Source organism: Pholis gunnellus (genome assembly GCF_910591455.1).
Source record: "Pholis gunnellus genome assembly, chromosome: 10".
NCBI lineage: Eukaryota > Metazoa > Chordata > Actinopteri > Perciformes > Pholidae > Pholis > Pholis gunnellus.
The window spans coordinates 15,888,267-15,910,168 of NC_136537.1; the positions used below are offsets into that span (position 1 = coordinate 15,888,267).

The 21,902-nt window shown below is 44.0% G+C and overlaps 1 protein-coding gene across 1 annotated transcript; it reads left to right on the top strand.

Annotated features, from left to right (window-relative positions):
• Positions 1 to 782: 782 nt before the first annotated feature.
• atg2a (autophagy related 2A) lies at positions 783 to 21,750 on the top strand. Its single transcript, XM_079167611.1, has 42 exons — positions 783 to 1,287; positions 1,646 to 1,808; positions 2,526 to 2,675; positions 2,886 to 2,988; positions 4,842 to 4,986; positions 5,472 to 5,780; positions 5,903 to 6,002; positions 6,531 to 6,695; positions 7,172 to 7,314; positions 7,774 to 7,852; positions 7,970 to 8,219; positions 8,439 to 8,580; positions 9,009 to 9,107; positions 9,471 to 9,626; positions 9,921 to 10,194; positions 10,906 to 10,978; positions 11,134 to 11,299; positions 11,401 to 11,543; positions 11,765 to 11,877; positions 11,980 to 12,137; positions 12,302 to 12,434; positions 12,546 to 12,730; positions 12,812 to 12,892; positions 13,087 to 13,193; positions 13,290 to 13,382; positions 13,575 to 13,645; positions 14,133 to 14,209; positions 14,724 to 14,894; positions 15,289 to 15,415; positions 15,729 to 15,952; positions 16,049 to 16,278; positions 16,417 to 16,552; positions 17,130 to 17,351; positions 17,552 to 17,653; positions 17,952 to 18,036; positions 18,257 to 18,410; positions 18,606 to 18,675; positions 18,806 to 18,888; positions 19,046 to 19,167; positions 19,269 to 19,423; positions 19,616 to 19,774; positions 19,877 to 21,750. Exons 1-42 carry the CDS (start codon positions 1,117 to 1,119, stop codon positions 20,111 to 20,113), a joined length of 6,126 nt encoding a protein of 2,041 aa, XP_079023737.1. The 5' UTR covers positions 783 to 1,116; the 3' UTR covers positions 20,114 to 21,750.
• Positions 21,751 to 21,902: the final 152 nt, after the last annotated feature.

Genomic DNA, 21,902 nt, shown 5'->3' on the forward strand with positions numbered 1-21,902 from the left:
GTTGTATGTTTAATAATAAATATTTTGATACATAACTGATACATTTCACTTAAGCCACAATAAGAACAGCATATTGAGTGTTGAGTTCTTTCTTGACCTTGGAAGTGCACATTTCACCCCAAAAAACTAACTTCTAATACCAAGTTTTATTGAGTGAGGAACAAAGTGATGTATGGTTGAAGTTCCTGAAAAGAAAATGCTACTAAGTGGACATAGTGAGTGTAACAACATAGTTATTACTTTAAGCTGCCTTTTCATCCAAGGCTAAGTGACATACAGTACCATTGATCAACAAAAACCCAACACGGGTAATAGTTAACACACGAACATAGACAAATTAAATTTACAGAAAGCTCTTATAGTGTTGACCCAGGACATGTCTTTGTAGCTTATTTTTTTTTATTAGGTGTGTGTGTGTGTGTGTGTGTATGTATGTATGTGTGTGTGTATGTATATATATATATATATATATATAGATCTATATGTATGTATGTGTGTATATATATATATATATATAGAACCTTTATTGTTACAAAAACATTTAATAAAATTAATCTATCAATCATAATACATGTTAATATTTGAAAATAATATACAAAATAATTTAATTTAATCTATTTACAATTTACAAAATACCAATAACCTTACAAAGATGGCGCCTGGGTGGTGTCACGTTTCTCTTCCGGGGTTTTACTCTGTCGTCACGATGACGCGTGACGCACTTACGTCCACCATACCATCAGTTGGCGTACGATAACAATAAACAACCCTGAAACAAGAGATACGCAACAACGGAACCTGCGGCTCCAATTCCGACACAAAACGGAATCGAAAACATGAGCCGAGACAGCCACCAACGGCTGGAGTAACGTCTCGTCACGCAGCGGGGGAGTCTCGTCGGTCCCGTGGAAGGATTTCCGAGTGTTTTTGTGTGAAGGCTAGAGGAGAACTACAGTCTACATCTACTCCCTTCCTTAGCCCCCTGTAGCTAGCCGGGGCTCATTCCCTGTGTTTGCACACTTCGTGTTAGTCTGTTATGCAGTTGCCAGCGGACTGTAGTCGCACTCGTTCTCCTCCGCCGCCTCTTCGCTCCCTCTCCCCGCTCCCTCTGGCCCTATGTCTCGCTGGCTGTTCCCCTGGCCAGGCTCAATCAAGAAGCGGGCCTGTCGGTACCTCTTACAGCACTACCTCGGTCACTTTCTGCAGGAACGACTGAGCCTGGACCAGCTCGGCTTGGACCTCTACAACGGCAGCGGTGTCATCAGAGAAATCCACCTCGATGTCTGGGTGAGTGTGTTTTTCTTAAATCACATAAGGTGGCACCACGAGTCACACTGTGTTTGTTGCCGGGCTCGTGCACCCTTGACTGTTTCGCAACTGCACTCGAGCTCAACAACAATCTCGTCATGCTTTTAGCCGAGCTCGCATTTCTTCGAGGAATTGCAGTTATAGGGAACACATCACCAGAATAACTGCACCTCTCCATCGTGTCTCAACATTCAAAATAGATGCAGTATATCTCCCCCTGCCATGTTGACTGTGCTCTTCCTTTGCCTTATAAGTCTACACACTGTGATGATACAATAAGAAACCAGTTATTTTCACTTTGCACTTCTTATTGACATGCTTCCTCTCTCTGCTCCAGGCGGTCAACGAGCTTTTGGAGACTCTTGGGGCTCCTCTGGAGATAGTGGATGGCTTTGTGAGCACCATAACAGTGACCATCCCCTGGCAAGCTCTCCTGACGGATCACTGCACCTTAGAAGTTTCTGGTCTTCAGATAACATGTCGACCCAAGTACCGAACCAGTAAGTTCACTTGGAAACAAGTCGTCTACTTGGGGCACTAAACGTGCTTCAGGTTGAGTGAGGGGCTCTTCCAGGGATTATGAGATTGGCCAATTTTGTCAAGTATGGTCCCAAAAGTATGGTGATTGTAAAGACTAATTTGTCCTTGTTTAATTACTGGTTTCCCCACACTATTCCTGATGTAGAGCTCTTGTTATGCAGGTGATGAATAAGAGTCCATCAGGATGGGAGTGAGGATCCAAGATCATTTCACGATGTTCAGACCTTTTTAAATGCTTTTTCATTCAAAACACATAGATTAAACTGCTGATTGTTTTCTAAATGAATCGATTCATGTTGTTGTTCTTCAATAAAATGTCAGAAAATAGTGAAAAGGGTTGTCATAAATCAAAACAGTTGTTTTGTCGGAGCAACAGTCCTAAAAGTCACTGAACTGTCGTGAGGAAAAACGATAGGAAATCCTCACATTTTAGTAATTGGAGTTCTTGGATTGAATTATTATTATTGGGTTATTTCTTGCAATTTTGCTTAAAAAACGACAAACGACACATCGTCGGCTGTTTTATTAACTGATTAATTTCCAACTAATTACCTCGACAGAAAGCTCCATGTGTAAAGTGTTGATTTAATTTCACTAATCTTTGCATTAGATGTATAAAGTGCACACAGACCCACTTACACTATGCCTGAGCTCCATGTGATTGTGTCTGCACTCAGGTGGGGGTTGGGACTCTCAAGGCTGGTCATCAAGCATGGCATCCAGCATGCAGCTGGCTCAGGAGTGCCTGAAGGACCCCCCTGAGGCGTCCGAGGAGCCGCCTGCCCAGCTGGAGGGGCTTGAGATGTTTGCACAAACCATTGAGACTGGTGAGTCGGAGCTGTGTGCGTCCTTTACTTTGTGAAGAGCCAACAGTGTTGTACATCAGTTTCCCCACACTAATAATGTGCACTCTTACAGTGTTACTGAGAATATTTCCCCAATTAAAGACCCAATCTGAACAGACACTGAGAAGAGAGGATTTAAAGGGTCAGTGCTGATGAACCTTTGCATGTCTCTCATCTCATCTGTGTTTGCAGTCCTTCGTCGTATTAAAGTCACCTTCATCGACACCATCGTTCGCATCGAGCACCAGCCCCTGGACCTGGAAACAGGCGTTGCCTTAGAGGTGCACATCAAACGGTATGTCTCCCTTTTCAAGATTCACTTTAACGAAATGAGCCGCAACAGAGAACAAGAAGACTCCTCCTTCATGATGTTTGTCCGTTATTTTGTATTTAAACAATTCAAAATGTTCTGTTTGTTACTGCTACAGTAAGTGTAGGAGTTATACATACTATAGTTAATTCATTGTCATTTTATAATAGTAATGAGAACATCCAGAAACACGTTACTGATGGTACTGTTTTTTTGCTGTTAGAGAGCAGTTCTTGGGGCATTTTGAAATGCAACTTCAGAGGTCACTTCTACGGATATTTATAGAAAAGTCTACCTGAGGCTTTAAATGCTTGAGGAATTAGAAATATGATTAGGTTCAGCTCAGAAGACTCACTTGATTTGATCTACAAAAGAACATGGTGCACACCAAGCTACAAAGCTAGCGAGCTACAAAGCTACTTCCATCACAACCTTTCAACACTCTTTATATTTGAAGTATGGACGGATCACAGAGAGAAGAGGTATCACTGTGATCTAAGAAGTCTCACCTTCTCACCTTCGTTTCCGCTCTGTTCTCTTTGGTAAAGACATTACAGATGTTTTTTTCTGTGTCTTTTGAGGCCTAATCGGAGCTAAAACATATCCGGTGGTTGAGATTTTAAAAAACAAAACATGAAAGTGTAGTGCAGACCTTGTTGAGCGATGAAACACTGGAGCTGAAGAACTGTTGGTGACAAAAACAAAGAAGCCACAGATGATGAGCTCACACATAGTGATCCGCATAACTTTCTAAATCTTTTCTGTCATACAAATAAAAGCATCCAGATGTATACCCACACCTCCAATTTAGTTTTTTATCACTCACAAGAGGGAGCTAAAATGTCTCTGTGATCAGTAATGCAACTCTTCCACACCTATATCGCAGTCATAGGAGAGGGAAAGTGAAGTCTTGAATTAGATTTCATCTTCTCTCTGCTCATCGGCAGGTAAGGAGAAGAGGCCCCGGCTCGGCCTTGTATTTTCAGACAGCCTCGGTGTGAAGCTCGGTTTAAACGGGGTCAGTATTGACGAGGTCATTCACCTTCACAGCCTTTTATCAGGCTGCTCTTAAGGAGTCGTCAATATGGGATGTCGGGGGAGTCTGTGACTTTGACGTTGATGAATATGTGGCTCCGCTGTTGCTGTGGAGAGCCTCGTGCAATCATTCATTGAAAGCAATTATGTTCTCAATGATTTGAAGTACTTCACTGCATTTTCAACTGCAGTGATCAGGTCTTGCAATCAAATCAAATGGACAAATATTGCTGATGTGACAGTATTTTTAAAGCTAAAATTGCAGGTTAAGCTAACTGAGCTCATTTGCAGTCATTCCCAGCAACTACCCACTTACTTGATTAATTGCCACTGTAGCCTCTGATGATTTTCTTTGTGTATTTCCACTGGTGCCACATGTCCCATGACTGTCTTAGCATTTTATATTGTGCGTTGCTGCGACACTGTTGAACCCTTATTTTTGTGGCTTATTGACAAAGCTGCTTAGGATGGCTGTGTTGATGTGGGGTCAGTGACCAGAAGGCCCCGTCATCTCAAATGCTTGATTTTTAACAGAAGAACTGATTTGAGTCCCGTGAAGCATGTTAAATGGGTAGTGTTTATTAAACAGAACTGTCCTTCAGCAACACAACAACAAAATATCAAGGGCTACTTGTGCCGATCAGTATTCTATTGTCAAGTATACACATGTTTAAAACCATGGTGTGAGTGCCTTACAATGGTACTGTTTCTCAGAATAGAAATCACTTTACCGTAAACCAATTTGTTAGTTTTTTGTCACGGCACTAAACAATATGTGTTTTTTTTTTGTGCTCGTTCTCCAGGCTGGAGTACTTTGACGAGGCGGTGCGGGATCCAGCCAGCCAGACTACCGTGCCTGTTGACATCCACCAGCCGCCCGCCTTCCTGCACAAGATCCTCCAGCTGAGCGCCGTTCAGCTGTTCTACGACAGCACCGGCACAGTGCAGGTGAGGGAGACTAAACCGCTCAGGGTCCTTCATGTGTAATCTTTGTATCTTTTTTTATTTCATCTTATTTATTCATCTATTTATGGATCCACTTATGACCAGGGTCAGAGAAGATTAAGCAAACTAAAAACAAAGAAGAAGAATTCTTAAAAACATTACACCACATTCTGCACCACAGCATGAGCAGTCCAGGTGGAGCTGATGTGTATTAAAGGAGTTTATAACTAACTCAAAATCTCCAGATATTCAGACTTTATTAAATCAGTTTCTTACTCACAGTGATTGAAGATGATCTTTTCTCACTTGCTACTGTTGCAAAGTTAGTAAGTAAAAGCCTTTTAGTTTTTACATAAAATGCAAGTTTGTTTCTTGACAGTGGCAGTTAATTAGTTAAAGGAGGAAGATATCACAATATAATTTATCAAAATGAAACAACAATATGATTTACAACCAGAAATGCTCATAGACATCTCCTCATTCCTTAGGGTCATCCTAAAGAGGAACACCCTGAATCAGCCATGGCAAGTGAAGAAGAAGAAGAAGAAGAAGAAGAAGAGGAGGAAGAGGAGGGGGAACAAGAAGAAGAAGAAGAAGAAGAAGAAGATGAGGAGGAGGAGGTGGAGGAGGAGGAGGAGGAGAAGGAGAAGGAGGACAAGAAGGAAAAGGAGGAAGAGCCGAAGCCCTTGAAATCCCCTCCCTGCCCTCCATCTCAGCCACTGCTCATAGGAAGCTGCTCCGGTTTTATTGAGACCACCGTCAAGATTAAACAGAACGACATGCTGCCTGGACCAAAGGTGTGTGTGTGTGTGTGTGTCTGTGTGTGTGTCTGTGTGTGCATATTGTAACATCCTGAAGGATTAGTAAATGTAACTGTCATATTGACATGTGTATCCTGTCTGTTTTTTCTCTTTGTCAGTTGGAGTTGGATGGGAAGGTGGGCTGTGTCCACATGCTGCTGTCTCCAGATCAAATAACCCATCTGACAGACCTGCTGGCGGCCCTCTGCATAGACACGGGTACAGTAAGACACAGCCATTGGGATAAACAATTCACCTGGTTTCACCTGACTCTTACCATTGAATGCTACATGTGTGGTCACAATGTGATGCTTTAATGGCTTCTGGACTGAAACAAGATAAAGTCATAGTCAGGTTATAGCGGGGTTATGAGAACATGAATACATTATGATCAAATCCACTTAAGCATTCAGAGTAATTTTCTGTCCCTAAAGAGTATAGCAAATACTTGTTTCTCCATCTTTAGGATGAGTAAAATGTACAAATGATACTTACATTTATTCATGCACTGCCAAATTCATTACTTGTTCTGTGTCTAGTAACCGTGAGGTAATCGGGCGCCTACAGGCTTTAGCAATACATCATGTAAAACCCCTCACAGGCAAGAACAGATACACACAGACAATACGCCTGTGTTGGTCACAGACCTCTGTTAATGCCTCATAAATGTTCGGTCACACTCCACCTCGATCTCTTTGGCTCTCGCAAACACATTCATGAATCTGTTTCTCTTTCCTCTCTCCCCAGAGGACGAGACAAAGTGTGGCGGAGCACTCAGTCGTCCGTTGGACTCAGACGACCTGCGTATGATTGAGGAGGACCTCAGTAAGCAGCTGGGATCCAGTCCCAGAGACCGGGACTGGGAAACCGAGGCCGACCTGGAGCCCTTCATCTCCGGCCTGGAGAATGGAGGTAACACAGGGCAGCTAAGGTCCAGTTACAAACGGTCTGTCTGATCACAACCTCAGCAGGCCTGCTCCTAAAACCATGTAGTTTGTAACCGTGTCAGCCACTGTGGGGGGAAATGTCCCCTCTTTTGAAATATACATCCAGCATTCATACAGTATAATATGTAGGTATACAGCAATATTAATAAAAAAGTGTAGTAAAACTGTCTTTAGCCAGGCTGTATAAAATGCAAAGACACAGGTTGTTTTGGGCTGTCGGTTCAATGAGAACCCTCGGTGGTGTGAACCTTACATGTTAAATAAGAAGAGGGCTCATCTGGAAAATACTGCCACTCCTTTACTTGCAGCAATGTTCCCTGAAGATTGTGTACATTGCAGTAGTTAGTGTGTGTGTGTGGGTGGGTGGGTGGGTGCTACACTTTGGGTCAAGAAAAGTGCTTTACACATAAAATGTATTGTTATTTTTGTTATTACCTGCAGACATGTTTTTCTCCATGGGTCCTGGTGGAATGACCAGTAGCGCGACGTCTGTGCGCTCCGGCAGCGAGTTGTCAGACAGTGATATGGAGTCGTCCACACACAGTCTGGCCGGCTTCACACAACCTGCATCTTTGTCTGCACAGGTACGGTGTGTGTGTGTGTGTGTGTGTGTGTGTGTGTGTGTGTGTGTGTGTGTGTGTGTGTGTGTGTGTGTGTGTGTGTGTGTGTGTGTGTGTGTGTGTGTGTGTGTGTGTGTGTGTGTGTGTGTGTGTGTTGACAGTTTAGGTATTTAGCAGATGGCCGTAAGGAGATCAACAAGGCTGAAAACCATCAGAAAATGGAAGACGATTTCCTTTTCTTTTTTCCTTGATTAGATTAAAAGCTTAAATGATCAATAATGGTGTCCTTTAGTATTACTAAAAATAATATTGATGTTTTAATGTTAAATTAGTTTTTTTCTAAAATACAAATGATATATTTGAATTATGTGAGCTCTCTTTTTCCCTACATACAGAAAACAACAACAGACACAGAGCTGGAAGTTGTAAATGTACCCATCAAATCACAAGTAGTCTAATATCCACTTTAATTTTCCCTACCAGGGCATGGTGAACTGTCCCAGGAGGTATCCTGTAGCAGGCAGTCTGTCGAGTCTACCCCAGGCAAGCGGCCGGACTAGAGGTAAAATCACTTTCTTACCACTTTACACAAGAGTTTGACCTTCTTGCCAGAATTTTCCGAAAGAAATGTGTCTTTGAAAAAATAAAGAAACCTGAACTGTCATCCTCTTTCTTGCAGGACGTTCACACAGCGGCCAGGCAGAGCAGCTGAAGCCTGATGCTCTGTTGCGTCTGAGTCTTGGCGGGCTCACCCTAACCCTCCTGCAGGAGGACCCGCCCTCTAAGTCTGATGGAGCCTCCTCATTGGCTCAGGTGTCTCAGGTGTTCTTCCGGGAGCTGGCCTTCTTCAAGGACAGCATGTTTAGTGAGCGAGACTTTCACCATCTGAGAGGCGGCTTTGCCAAGGCCTGCACACACTCCCACCTCAGGTAGACAAACACAGACGTATATTTAGTCTTTGGTGAGTTATAAGTTGGGTGGACATAGCTTCACAATAATTTCCTTTTACAACAATTGCAGATTGGAAGGTACTTATTTTGGGGCGTGTTGCGTACATGTCTGATGGAATTGTAGCACCTAGCAGCCCGCTGTATTGCAAACGTTTTTTTTTCTAATTCTCGTTTGCCCTGTCGTCTGTTCTCTCACAGAGTGACGGGAGCAGCAGTGCAGGTTGCTTGTGAGATGCGGAGCGGAAGGCACCACAGTCGGGCCGTGACCTCTGACCTTTCCTTCAGCAGACTGGAACTGTTAGAGTGCCTCTGGGAGGACGGAAAGCCTCAGTACAGTGAGGTAGAAAAAGCTCTTTGTCCGTCTGTGAAGCTCTGAAGCTGACCTTGTGGCTGTGTTCACACTTTTAAGACGTAAAACTTCATTACACCTTCGTCATTGTATTTTCAATGTGGACAATATCAAACAGTAGCAGCAGTAAGTGGTCACATACGGTCATTATTTGGTCTAACATCTGAGTATGTCACAGCTGTTCTTCGTCTTTCTTTTGTAGTCCAAGCAACAAGCATATATGTTTATGACTGCACAGAGTCGTGATAATTGTCATGTTGGAGAGACCTTAAAAAAAATGTGTTTCCTCTTTTCAGACTGAAGTTACTTTTGACTAAACAGACCTGTGATCTAAAAGTAGTTTGTGTTTGTTGTTCTCTTCCCAAGCTGATATGGATGACTTGAGAGATGATGGTGTCTCTTTATGTTTCTCTTTCCAGTTGCTTCAGTTCCAGAAAGCTGGTCTGTTCACAGTTGGAGCTGCATCCAGACCATGTGCCCAACTACACTACAGCCTCACCGAAAAACACCTGCGGAAGGTACGCACTTATATACACACACACACACACACACACACACACACACACACACACACACACATACTCACACACTCTGACTTAATATGTGCCTGTTAAAGTGAAAAACCTTTCTTATTTAAAATAAATGGTATTTGTTTTTAATTCACTTTAAATTTGTTTTATCTGTTTTTATTTTTATTTCTTTTTGGACTTAACTTTCCAAAACCTATATTTTACAATATTTGCCAGTATTAAATGTTTTATCTGTTGTGCATCTTTTTTTAGTTATACAAAAATGTCATCAAAATAACTAGCATTCTAGTATGAAATTAACGGACGCATTAGTCTATCCTTTAACGCACGTGTGTGTGTCTGTGTTGGCAGGGTAAACAGCGGGTGGTGCGGCGGGACAGCGTGGTGCGGGTGGAGCTGGCAGAGCTGAGCGCTGAGCTGGACCTGGACATCCTCAGTCGCTTGGGGAAACTGAGCAAAGCCTTCAGCCACTGTCCCACACAGACTGCTGGACCTGGACTCATGCAGGTGAAACCCCACATACATGTATTCATCATAAAGACCTTATTACACAAAGAAAAATCCCTGAACATAGTAGATCTGCTAGCAAATGCAATAGTCTGTAAACTAATTAAAACACATGCCAGAAAAACTGTGTCTAGAAGACATGCATCAAAAATTAACAATAAATAAATAAGAACTTTCTCAAGAGTCTTCAGATTGCCCTTAAGCAGCTAGTAGAGCTTCAACAGTGACAAATACAACTGACTGCTGTCTGCAACTCTGTGACTGAATCAGCTCTTAAAATCCATCTCTCCTCAGACCCAGAGCAGCGAGCTGTGCTCCTCCTTCACCCTCCTCTCCCCCCACGCCACCCTCAGGCTTCGCTTCCCCATACCTGACCTGCGGCCCCTCCCTAAGCGCCGACCTCCGACCCAGAGGGCGGTGCGGCAGGAGACCCTGGTGCTCGAGCTGAGTCAGCTGGAGCTGAAGCACCAGGAGGCCCCGGACCTCCAGAGCGAGCAGACTGCTCCGGGACAGCCGTGGGCTCCCTGTCTCACCCAGCTGCTGGAGGCCTCCTTCACCGACCTGCATGGTGGGAACACACGCAACCCTAAACAGTAGCTGAGTGTTTGTTTGACTGAATATTCATGGAAAGAGCAGACATACATAGACAAACAGTATACTGATCAATCCTCTTTGCTCAACATAGACAATCCAAGGTGTTGTCAATGTGTTTACCAGGGTAATCCGCTCTGTATCGTCAATGCTTTCCAGTGACTTAAAACGATAGTTGGGATGTTTGTGGGGTTGTATGATGTACTTATCTGTAGTGAGTGTATTTCCTACAGTAGAAGGCTGTTAGCACGCCCCCAGTTTGGAGAAACAGACAGGAGAACTGACATGGGAGCAAAGCAATGTACTGCTGTGGGCAGCAGTAAAACATATTTTAGCTACCTAAAGGAAAGACCTAAAGAATTCAATATCAGATTAAGTGAACGCTATAATTAGAACATGTTCACCTCTTTACCTTGCCGTGAGCCTCTTTTAGACTGGACTTTGAAGAGAGCATAGATAACGGCTTCAGTAGCCCGTCTGAAAGGACTGTATGACGGCGAGGTAAAGCAGTGGAAACAAACTGTAAATTGGACAAGCACCTCATAGAACCCCACTTCAGAACATCTGAGCTATGAGAACACAATTCATTGTTAAAAACTGTTAAAAATGTATACATGTATATCTACATGCAGCAGTCCTTTAGAAGTGTAAAATGCAGACAGAGAACTGATGTGTTGTGTGTCACCAGGGTCATATGAGGGCTGGGAGGGCGACTCTTTCCCCTGTATCAGAGTAAAGAGGAACCGCGACTCTCTGCCGAGGTTAGTAGTGGTGAATAATTACATCTTTAATTCACAATCTGCTAGAAATGAGCACCTTACGGTACCAAAGCTCTCCAAGAAAAAGACAAAAGATATTGTCATAATGTACTCTACCACAAGCCAGTATTCCTTTTTGTTTCTGTTTCTGTGAGCAGGCTATCAGTGTGTGTGCGTGGAGGAGAGACTCAGGGCCCGGCTGCAGGTCTGGATGCAGGTCTCATCAGCGACCTGGGGGCCGCCTTCTTTGAGAGTCACTGTGAGCTCAATGACAAAACCAGCTCCCCGTTCTCCTCCAACCGCACCATGTTTGAGACTGAGGAGGTGCGCTGACACACAGAAGAAAACGTACAGTTCATCATCCATCTTATCACGTTTCCAGACCGAACTCATCCCTCCTCGTCTCTCCTCCGTTCTCGTTGTAGATGGTGATTCCAGCCGACCCAGAGGAGATGCGTCAGTTTCAGGCGCAGTGTGTCGCTCAGTGTCAGTGCGCGGTGGACATCAACCTGCCGCTGGCCTACATCCTCCTTCCCAGCAAACAAGCCTTCCAGAGCTTCTACAACAGGTATGTGAACAGAAGCACAGGTGTGAAGGCTCTTTTCCAAGATAACATTATCCAGGTATCCCCCAAAAAGTTAGAAGATGTTCTAAATTCTCTCTTTTTTTTAATTGTACAACGAGTTCACTCTCAGACATGGTCAATAAATAGCTTTGCTCTATATATTGGTCTTCAATCCTGCATCTGAAGTAAAAATAATGTTCCCCACCCACCACTTTGTTCCAAAGGATCAATAATGATCTGTTGATGTGGGAGCCTCCTCCCCGCTCAGCCCACAGCCCCGACCACAGCCGCCATCACCACGACGAGTTCCAGCTCTGCAAATCGGCCTTTAGACTAGGTGAGGTCGACTGCATTAGTGGAAAAACAACATGTAGATCTAGTACTTTATAATAGCAACAACAGCTCACGTATGTTGTCCTCTGTCTTCTCTCCGCCATAGACTCTGATTCAGAAGACGACGAGCCTCACTTCTACTTGGCCAGTGAATCATCTGGAAAGACACAGCAGTCAGCTCCCCGCCCCAACCACAACCTCAGCCTCCTCTCCCTCACTGTGATTATCGGCAAAGGCCGCCTCCAAGCCAGAACAGACAAGAAGGTGAGCCATGTGGCCGTCGCATCTCCAAGACCCGAGACTTGGACTTGGTTCAAAAGACTTAAAAACAGCTCTGGCTTGATCCATTCACAATTTAAGATTGTATCTATTTCTATCCAGGAATGTTTGTGTTTCTTAACCGTTGATGTTTCATCTCATTGATTCAGGAGGACCAGAGTCACGGGGAACTTGTGCTCGACCTGGAAGGGGGAAAGATATTCAGTGTGGCACAGCACCAGAATGACCCCAATCTCAATTTCCTGTGTATAGAGAGCAGACGAGTGGAGCTCTACCATCGAGGTACATAATTCATTTTTTCCTTTTAGAATTATGTGTAAGTAGATTTAACGCTAAGTAGACAATGTTAATGTTTGTTCTGGGTCATCGTTTCTTCTGACTTCACCACTACAGCGGTAGTGAAAGACACCCCCATCCCACAGCGGTTGGAGATGCCCAACTTCACTCCCCCAAAGCACTTGGACCCTACCATCTACCCTACAGAGGTGGGTGTGAGCAGTGTGAGCGGCAAGGAGGTGAATCTACAGATGTTGTCCACAGCCATTAAAATCACACTGGACCCACAGAGGAGTGTTAAGGTACGTCCTCCTCAAACGCCTGATTTAGCTGCTGGTGCGAGTTTGACATTAAACTATGTTTGCTTCTGTCTCTCACTGTAGGAGTTCCTAGTTGCCCTTCGACTTCAAGGTGCCACCATGCGACATTACGTGACGCAGACTAATCACAGCTGGCATGAGCAGGTGAGCAGAAGTACAAGGAAGCAAAGAGAAACAAGTCTTCTTACAGATTAGAGTCTCAAAAGTCCATGAAAGGAAAAGTCTCTCCCTAGACTTCCTCCCAGTTAAACCATTTGGGTTGTGCATAAAAATAAAAACCTTGTTTCACATGGAAAACAATTCAGGTGGATGAATATAAAATGGTTTGTTTGTTACAGCTGGTTGACTTCCTGGATGTGATTGATGATCCCATTCTGGGATACACAGCCCCTGCCGTCATCACTGTCCTCCACACACACCTCGCTACCTGTGCTGTGGACTACAGGTATATACTATAGCTACAAAACAAGTGTGGGAAATTTACATTATATGTTTCTCCTTTTTTTTTCCCACCCTCATCTTCTGTTTTCCTGTTTGCCAGGCCTCTGTATCTGCCACTGCGCGCGGTGTTCACAGCAGAGTCCTTCTCTCTGTCTAGTAATATCATTGTAGACACCGCCACCTTCCACCTCAGGTACAGTTCACCACGAACTGGACGTGAAGATTGTCCATTAAATACAACAATACTCCAAATCTTAATATTAGACATTGAAACAATAATCAACACTGCAAATACTTCTGAAATGTAATGTATCACATTATGTGAGCTGGTGACTCACCGTGTAAGATCTTTGTCTAAGTTGTGTCTTTGTTTTGTTGGGGTCAGATTCATCTTGGATGACTCGGCTCTCTACCTCTCTGACAAATGTGAGACTGACACCGTGGACTTGAGGAAGGGTAAGACACGTGATGTTTACATGTTAGTTACAGAACAGTAACTGGTTTCTTTACAGAGAGTGAGGCTGTTGTTAGAGTGTTGCATTTGGTTGTTTGTAGCCCTAATCTCGCTAGGCTAGCGAGTTTCTTCACGTCTGTTTACATTGTGTTATTCAGCAACCGCGCAGAGGAGTTTAAGTCTGTTCATGTAACATGTTTAAAGAAATTCCAAATTAGTGAAAACAAAAGTGTCAGGATGTTTGTTACCTTACCCATGGACTAGGGGAACTGTCTAAACAGGACTAGTGTGATTGATAACAGAGCTGCTGTGAAGCGGAAAGTCATTTATTTCCAAAACAGGAGTTTGAAACGGAGGTCACCTTACAATCAGTGACGTCTTATATTCGGGATGAAACAGTAGTTAATGTTAGTAACGTTAAAGAAAAGACTCAATGTTAAAATGAGCTGCACTCTAATATAACCCACCATGTGGCTTTGTGTCACGCAGACTATGTGTGTGTTCTGGACATTGACCTGCTGGAGCTCGCCATCACCACATGGAAAGGCGGCGATACGGGCAAGCTGGTGAGTGCTCGCCATCTGTTTACATGAAGCACACAGACCAACCCCGCCCGCCAGAGAGAATGTGAATGTGAACGTGAACAAAACATTATAATTTAGTTCAAGTTCCCCTCTGAAACCACAAACAAGCACAGGCCGCGTGTTTATAAATATTTGTTTTACCATAATGAAGTTTCACTGTAATCACAGCTTCAGACAAAAGGACTGGGATTACTTTTCAGTTGGACATGGAACCAAAAACAAACGACAGTAAACATGTTGTCCGACCACAATGACGCAGCTGCCCTTTCAACCAATCAGTAGCAAGGTGTTGAAATGTGAGGAAGTTCAGTTTAAAGTCTGTTATGTAAGAATGTTTTGTATTTGCATTTCCACTGTCTCATCTTGTCTTTGTTTATAGCATTCAGGTGTGTTCCTATTTATTTAGTTTTAGCTCCTCCCTCTCTCTGTCACCACCTTTTATTTATTTGTTCTCCTGTTCTTTATTTAAATGTGCCTCCTCTGTTTTGCTCCCCAGTCTCAGCCTCTCTTTGAGCTCCGTTGCTCCAACAATGTGGTTCACCTTCATACCTGTGCAGATTCCTGCGCCGCCCTGGTTAACCTGCTGCAGTACCTGGTCTCTCAGGGCGACCTGCACCCCCCACCGCGACACACCTCACCCACTGAAATCGCTGGCCAGAAATTACCAGTAAGACCAACGTATTCACTGGAGAATTAAAATTTGTGAATTGATAAGAACTGAATAATGGCCTCAGACTAGTTTATTTTATTTATACTGAGATGGATTTTCTTAAAGGGCTTTACAGTCTGTTTGTTATACCCTTAGATCTTTGGTTTGCTTTTTTTTATCCACAGTGAAAAGAACTTTAACCTGGAAAAAAATATAGAAACCCAAGAGCAACAGAGGAGAGATCAACAGACAGACATACAATAGGCGTTGTTTACAGAAGTAGAGGTAGTAAAAAGAGAATGCTAATGAAGTGTATAAATAAGTAAAATTGTAAGTGTAATGAGAGTTGAAAAGTGGTATAAAGATGCCGTATAATTGTTTAATGTTCTCCTATAATATTCTGTCTTGTTAGCTGTCAGAAAGTCCTGCGTCGGTGCTGCCCTGCCCTCCAGCTGAGACCGCTGAGATCAACCAGTACGACCTGGCTGATGCCTTGATTGACACAGAGAAGAGCCAGCGGGAAGACAGTTCAGATCCAGGTACTGAAGAGTTTCTCTTTCTACACAACTCAACGTCCAAACAGGATACGGTTGAGTAAACTTCTGCAATGACCCAAGTGTCCTTGTGTATAGGAGGAGGATTGTGGGCTGATGCATTTAAATTGGTTTCCATAAGTGATATAAAACTATGGTGTGTATTGTCACACTTTGACTGAATAAACAGAATTTTAAGGAAGAAAAAAACATGCATCATGTGCATCGTACACATGTGGTCAGGAGGTTTTTAGTCCTAGTCGTAAATATGTATGTGTATATATACATATCCCACAAATCTGTGCTTGTTTTTGTCCAGGTTCACCTTCCATGCCGAGAGGCTCGCCTGTCTCTGTCTATTTGTTCCCCGGTGAAGCTTCGAAGCGCCTCCCCTCCGTGCTGCAGGGTGAGGACTCTGAGCTTGACGGACTGGTTGCCACAGCAGTGGAGGCACAGGCAGATATGATGTCGGACGAAGGCTCCGAGGGCTCCACCGACAACGATGACTTTTGCATCTTGGAGGCTCCCGGGATGGGCATTCCCGTGAGTCCCTCTGCTTTCTTTTATGGTCCCCATTGGCTCACTTCCGTACAATTTGTATGCTTATTTGAAAATGTCCACATGTGGGATTTGTTTCAGCCCAGGGATGGGGAGCCCGTGGTGACGGTGTTTTCTCAGGGCCCCATCAAGGTGAAGGAGAGTCACTTCTCCAGGCCTCGAGGCAGCTCGGACCTGCTCAGAGCCCCCAGCCGCTTCCCAGTGCCCCAGAGCAGGGTGGTTCTGCGGGAGATCTCTGTTGTCTGGCATCTCTACGGGGGCAAGGACTTTGGCGGCAAGCCCATGTCCGTACATGCCCAGCAAACAAACAGGTAACAAACACTAAGGGCAACAAGTAGGATGCACAGAAATGTAGATTCTCATACAGTATGTTCATCAATGGAATCTTTCACTTGCGGGCATCGTCTTTGCTTCAACCGTTGCTTTCACGTTCTCTGTCCTCTCTGTAGAGGTCGTTCAGTCCCCGCTGGTGTTCGTGGGTCCCCATCTCGCTCTGCCGCTCCTTCTCGTCCCCAGAACTCCTGGCGCTGGGCTGGAGGCAGCGGGCGCCAGCACACACTGCTGATGGAGATCCAGCTAACCAAGGTATACTGTATGTATGTATGTATATGTGTATATATATATATATATATATATATATATACAGTGTAGAAACTAAGAAGTGGTTGTCAGTTAGTTTATCTTAATATAGATTTCTTTTGCAAATAATGAAGTGATTTGACAAAGAACTTACTGACATAAATTAAGCATGCAACTATGAAATGTTTTTCAGCTATAAAATTTTATTTGAAATGTGCAACACTTATTTGCTTGGTTGTGTAAAATATCGATACCACTCTCATAGGCAGATGAATTACCTTTGGACAGAGCCAGGCCAGCGGTTTCCCTTTGCTTCCAGTCTTAATGCTGAGCTAAACTAACTAGCCGCTGGCTCCATATATCGGTATATCATACAGATGTATAAGTAGTATTGATCTTCTCATCCATCTCTTGGCAAGGAAGCAGCAAAATGTCAAACTTTTACTTTAAATTCAACTTGAAACAAAACTGTACTGCTTCAATTTTCCCCAGTCGATCTACAGCTTCACCAGAACCCCCCTAAACATATTTAAACACCATCTTTTTCAACACATTCCCCCTGTTTTATCATTTTGCCAACCAGGTGTCCTTCCAGCACGAGTCCTATCCAGTAGCAGTAGCGGGGCCGGATGGAGAGGGGTCAGTGGCAGCGGGGGTTGGTCCTGGTGGCGAGCAGCTCCTCTCCAGGCAGGTGTTCATTGTCCAGGAGCTGGAGGTTCGAGACCGACTGGCCTCCTCGCAACTCAACAAATTCCTCTACCTCTACACCAGCGAGAGCATGCCTCGCCGAGCCCACTCCAACATGGTGAGACAGCTGAGAGGCAGGGACGGGGATGACGAGGACAGACACAGGGAGACTTTGGTTTATTAACTTGCTAAAAGACAGATTTTCTCTGATTTTAAAATGACCTGACTGAGACCAAACCATCTTTTATATCAGGAGGACTTGATTAAAGACAAATTATTGATTAATTAATATGATATCGATTGTGTTTTTTTTTGTAGCTGACAGTGAAGGCCCTGCAGGTTTGTCCAGAGTCTGGGCTCGGTGGACCAGAGTGTTGTCTTCGAGTCAGCCTGCTGCCTCTACGGCTTAACATCGACCAGGTAACTCCGACTCCTGACACGGAATACTAAAAGTGGAATCTTTTCCATCGTTAGTCGAGTGTGTGACACCCAAAAGCGGGTCTCCGTAGAGCCTGGAATATAACAGTAAATGACTCTGGTTCTCTGTTTTGAGTTTTACTCAAAGCTCTTCTGTGACTGCTTCAGTCCTGAGAAGCACACAACTCAGTTTGCAAAAATGTTTTATCATATTAACGTGGCAATCAGAACTAGAACTCTATCGGATTGGAGAAAACATGCTTCCACATCTAACCAGCCTTTTTTGTATTCTCTTGTTCAGGATGCACTGTTTTTCCTGAAGGACTTTTTCAGCAATCTAGCTTCCTTTGTTAACCCTTACCTTCCTGTGGACCCTGCAACTGAAGGTGAGCTACCTCTGAGGAGCATTTGTTACATATTTCATCAATTGTCTTTCATACTTCATGTTAAGTAGAAATAAAGTATGTTACATATTAAGATTTTAAACAAAATGTGTGTTGTTTTAATGATTCTGTAGCAAATCTTTACGTTTTGATCCTGTATTTATTTGACGACACGCTCTGGTGAATATGTATTTATCTATTTTTCTCCCCATTTATTCTTCAGTGAAGGCAGACCCCTCCCAGAAGGCCTCTGAGGAGGCAGAGTCCGCCGCTGGTCTGGGCCCTGACCTCACAGCTTCTGTGGAAACTACCTACAGCGAGCAGAGCTCCTCCTCTGCCGGCTCCACCTCTTCCACCGACCAGCCCATCTACTTCCGGTGCGTTAACACCGATTCCTCAGAATGCTTCGTGAAAGTCTGATTCGGCTTTTACAACCTGACAGAAAATGAAAGTTATGTGTTACAAACAATAATGCTTGTTTGTAGGAATATAGTTGTGAAAAATAATCACTGATAATTAAGGTTTGAAATGTTAATGGTATGGTCTTTCTCTTCCTCCCCTGCTATTTTCAGGGAGTTCCGATTCACCTCTGAAGTGCCTATCTGGCTGGACTATCAAGGCAAACATGTCGTCATTGAGCAGGTGAGAGGTCACTCAGTGTAACCAAACACTTATATGAAAGAAATCTGTTGGATTTCTGTGTATTTGATCAGGCTGATAATTGTCCAGGCTGACCGTTCACACTTCTTCCATCCTGCTCTGTGTTTCACAGGGAACATTTGCAGGGATTCTGATTGGTCTGGCCCAATTGAACTGTTCTGAGTTGAAGCTGAAGAGGCTCTGCTGTAGACACGGGTAGACATCCACACTTCCATACACACACACACACACACATCGCATTGTTTTTTCAAGATACAAAGAGATACGTGGTATTTGAGACTAGATCACCATGTTTTAAATGCAAAGTTTTCAGTTGCGAGTTTCTTAGTCTGTCTTCTGAAACACTTTCTAGTCTCCTCGGAGTGGACAAAGTGATCCAGTACGCCGTCACAGAGTGGCTGACGGACATCAGGAAGAATCAGCTGCCGGGCATTCTGGGAGGTGTGGGCCCCATGCACTCAGTGGTCCAGCTGTGTGAGTCTACACTACTCCAAACACACAGCGTAACATTTACATGTTCTTTATCCTGTTTTATCTCTTGGTTCATCTCTTTCTATCTCTTTGTGTTTCTCCAGTTCATGGAGTGAGGGATCTGTTCTGGTTGCCGATAGAGCAGTACAGGAAGGATGGACGCATTATTCGAGGTCTCCAGAGGGGGGCAGCATCATTCGGCACCTCCACAGCTTCAGCTGCTCTGGAGCTCAGCAACAGGCTGGTGCAGGCCATACAGGTACTCTGTCTGTGAAGGGTTTTCAGTGCAGGTCACGACTGTGAATGAAAGTTATTCAGAAGATAGATTTGGACCATGGCCTGAATTTATTTCAGGTAGCGCAAAAAATTGTAAGATAATTTGTTGGAAGGATTTCAGGATAAGCTGGGCCTCAGGTATGCGATGCCTGATGTCTGTCTGCTTCTCTCACAGGCCACAGCAGAGACGGTGTACGACATCCTGTCTCCAACTCCACCCCTGAACCGCTTTTCCATCACAGAGGGCCGGGCTCCCTCTAGCCGGCCCCGCAGAGCGGCTCAGCCCGCAGACCTCCGAGAAGGGGTGGCCAAGGCTTACGACACCGTCAGAGAGGTGCGTCCCCAAACTTACCCTCTCTGAATTGATGTCCATAAATGTACTGAAACACTAAATATTTTGACTAATCTCTCCCTGGACTCTGTCTCTGCTCTCCAGGGAGTGATTGACACGGCTCAGACCTTGTGCGATGTAGCGTCCCGCGGCCACGAACAGAAGGGTCTGCCCGGCGCTGTGGGCGGCGTCCTGCGGCAGATCCCTCCCACCGTGGTCCGACCGTTAATAGTGGCCTCTGAAGCCACTTCCAATCTGCTCGGTGGCATGCGGAACCAGATCAAACCAGACGCCCGGAAGGAGGATTTCCTGAAGTGGCGCACTGAGGATGGTCAAGAATGATGACGATTTTTTTTTTTTGTCTGTGAGAGAGAAAAAGTGTGTGTCTGTGTGTGTGAGAGAGGGATTATGATTTGGAGAAGTTAGTTACGGGAGCGAATCCAGGGTCTGAATGTGTCTTTGCATGTGTGTAATGAGAGTCGGTGTGCGCTCCGATGCAAAAACAAAGCGACGACAAACGACTACTGCAGTTTTTGACACCCAGTGTTTTATGTGGCTCCATCATACGTGGACTTCAACAGATTTCATCTGTTTTGCATCCAGCAAGAGCTCTCCTCATATTCCTCCCCTCAGTAATACACCAGTCTGCAGATTCTCCTCACTGTCTGTGCAAACATATCACTGTCACTCTCAACTGGCTTCATTTTCAATCCACCCAAGGATTATCCCTCTCAAGGTTTTCTGTGGTCATAAGTAAGACACAGATTGTGGGCACTTTGTGTACTCGTGTATTGTGCTTCTTGAAACTGTATTCTAATTTGAAGTAGTGATTTCTGGCACGATTTCACCTTCTTCTAAGGTCTATGGAGAAGAAGTAAGAGCACCTTCTCTCTTAGTATTCTAAATCATCCATCACTAGCTGAAAACAGGGTTTTCTTCTTTTTTTGGGTGCAGTGTGTGTGTGATGAACTGACACATGATGTGACTCGAGCTTTCGTCTATTAGTCGTCCAGTGAAGCTCATAGTGGAGACCGAGAGAATATTTAAATGAAGTGTCCTTTGCTAACATCCTCCACATGGTTTCCAACCAAACTTCAAAACACCTCGTCATTGGTTGAGCTTCTCTCAGCGCTGTTATTCGTGCCATAAACCTTGCAGAGTGCCCTTTTTATGTAGTTTGTTTTGCTTTCCTAAAAACCTGCACTCTCCTCCCTGCTACTGTACACGTATTACACATACTGGCTCATATGGATACAAACCTGACTGAGAACAAGTTTCCTGACTGAACAGAGACACGGATCACACGAAGCCTCTAAACTCTGTAGCACATTGGATTCTTTTAAAGCTTCGCTAAGTTGGACTTCAGACGTCTGCCACTCACAGTAAACGGTCCAGATGTCAGCCAGTTGTTCTTCCTTCTGCATTTGTGCTTCTGTTTCCATGAAGAGTTAGACTGGGATCTGAATTTACTTACTCTGTCTTCAGAGTCGCTTTGCCCTCTTCTATAGTTGCCTTCCTGCATTTTTTATGTTTCTTTATTTGTTTTTTATTCTGTTAAAACTGACTTGTTTAAGTATTGTCATACTCATTAGCTTTGAGAGGATGTGAATCATGTGACAACGGAGGATGAAAAATTGGGGGTTTTACATTTTTATCTTATTATTTTTTGTTTAATAAGTGTAAGGGACATGTGTCCCCGTGTGTGTGTGTGTGTGTGTGTGTGTGTGTGTGTGTGTGTGTGTGTGTGTGTGTGTGTGTGTGTGTGTGTGTGTGTGTGTGTGAGTGTGAGTGACTGAGTGTGTTTGTGAGTGAATGAGTGTGTTTGTGTGCGCGCATGATGCACGTCTGTGAGGGTGACAGGTTGAAGCTTGTTGCATCTCTTGTGTGTAATTACCATTTACTATATCATAAACTGTATGAATGACCTGTATAATATAAAGACGAGGAGTATACAAAATTAATACAAAAAATAAAAAATCTGATTTATAAAAAGTGAAAGCCATCTTTGTCTGACATTTTTACTGCTTATCAACACCAACATGTTTTTTATGGCTGTTATAGTTACACGTACCTCACTTAAGTAGCCTAAAGCTTTGTGGCACTTTAACTGTACTTGAGTACTTCATTTTAC

Excerpts from the sequence above, each read along its gene's own strand:
- atg2a (XM_079167611.1), top strand. The coding sequence starts at position 1,117 with ATGTCTCGCTGGCTGTTCCCCTGGCCAGGCTCAATCAAGAAGCGGGCC. Across the intron at positions 5,781-5,902 it reads ACATGCTGCCTGGACCAAAG|TTGGAGTTGGATGGGAAGGT; the intron begins GTGTGTGTGTGT and ends TCTCTTTGTCAG. Across the intron at positions 19,424-19,615 it reads GGCTGGTGCAGGCCATACAG|GCCACAGCAGAGACGGTGTA; the intron begins GTACTCTGTCTG and ends CTTCTCTCACAG.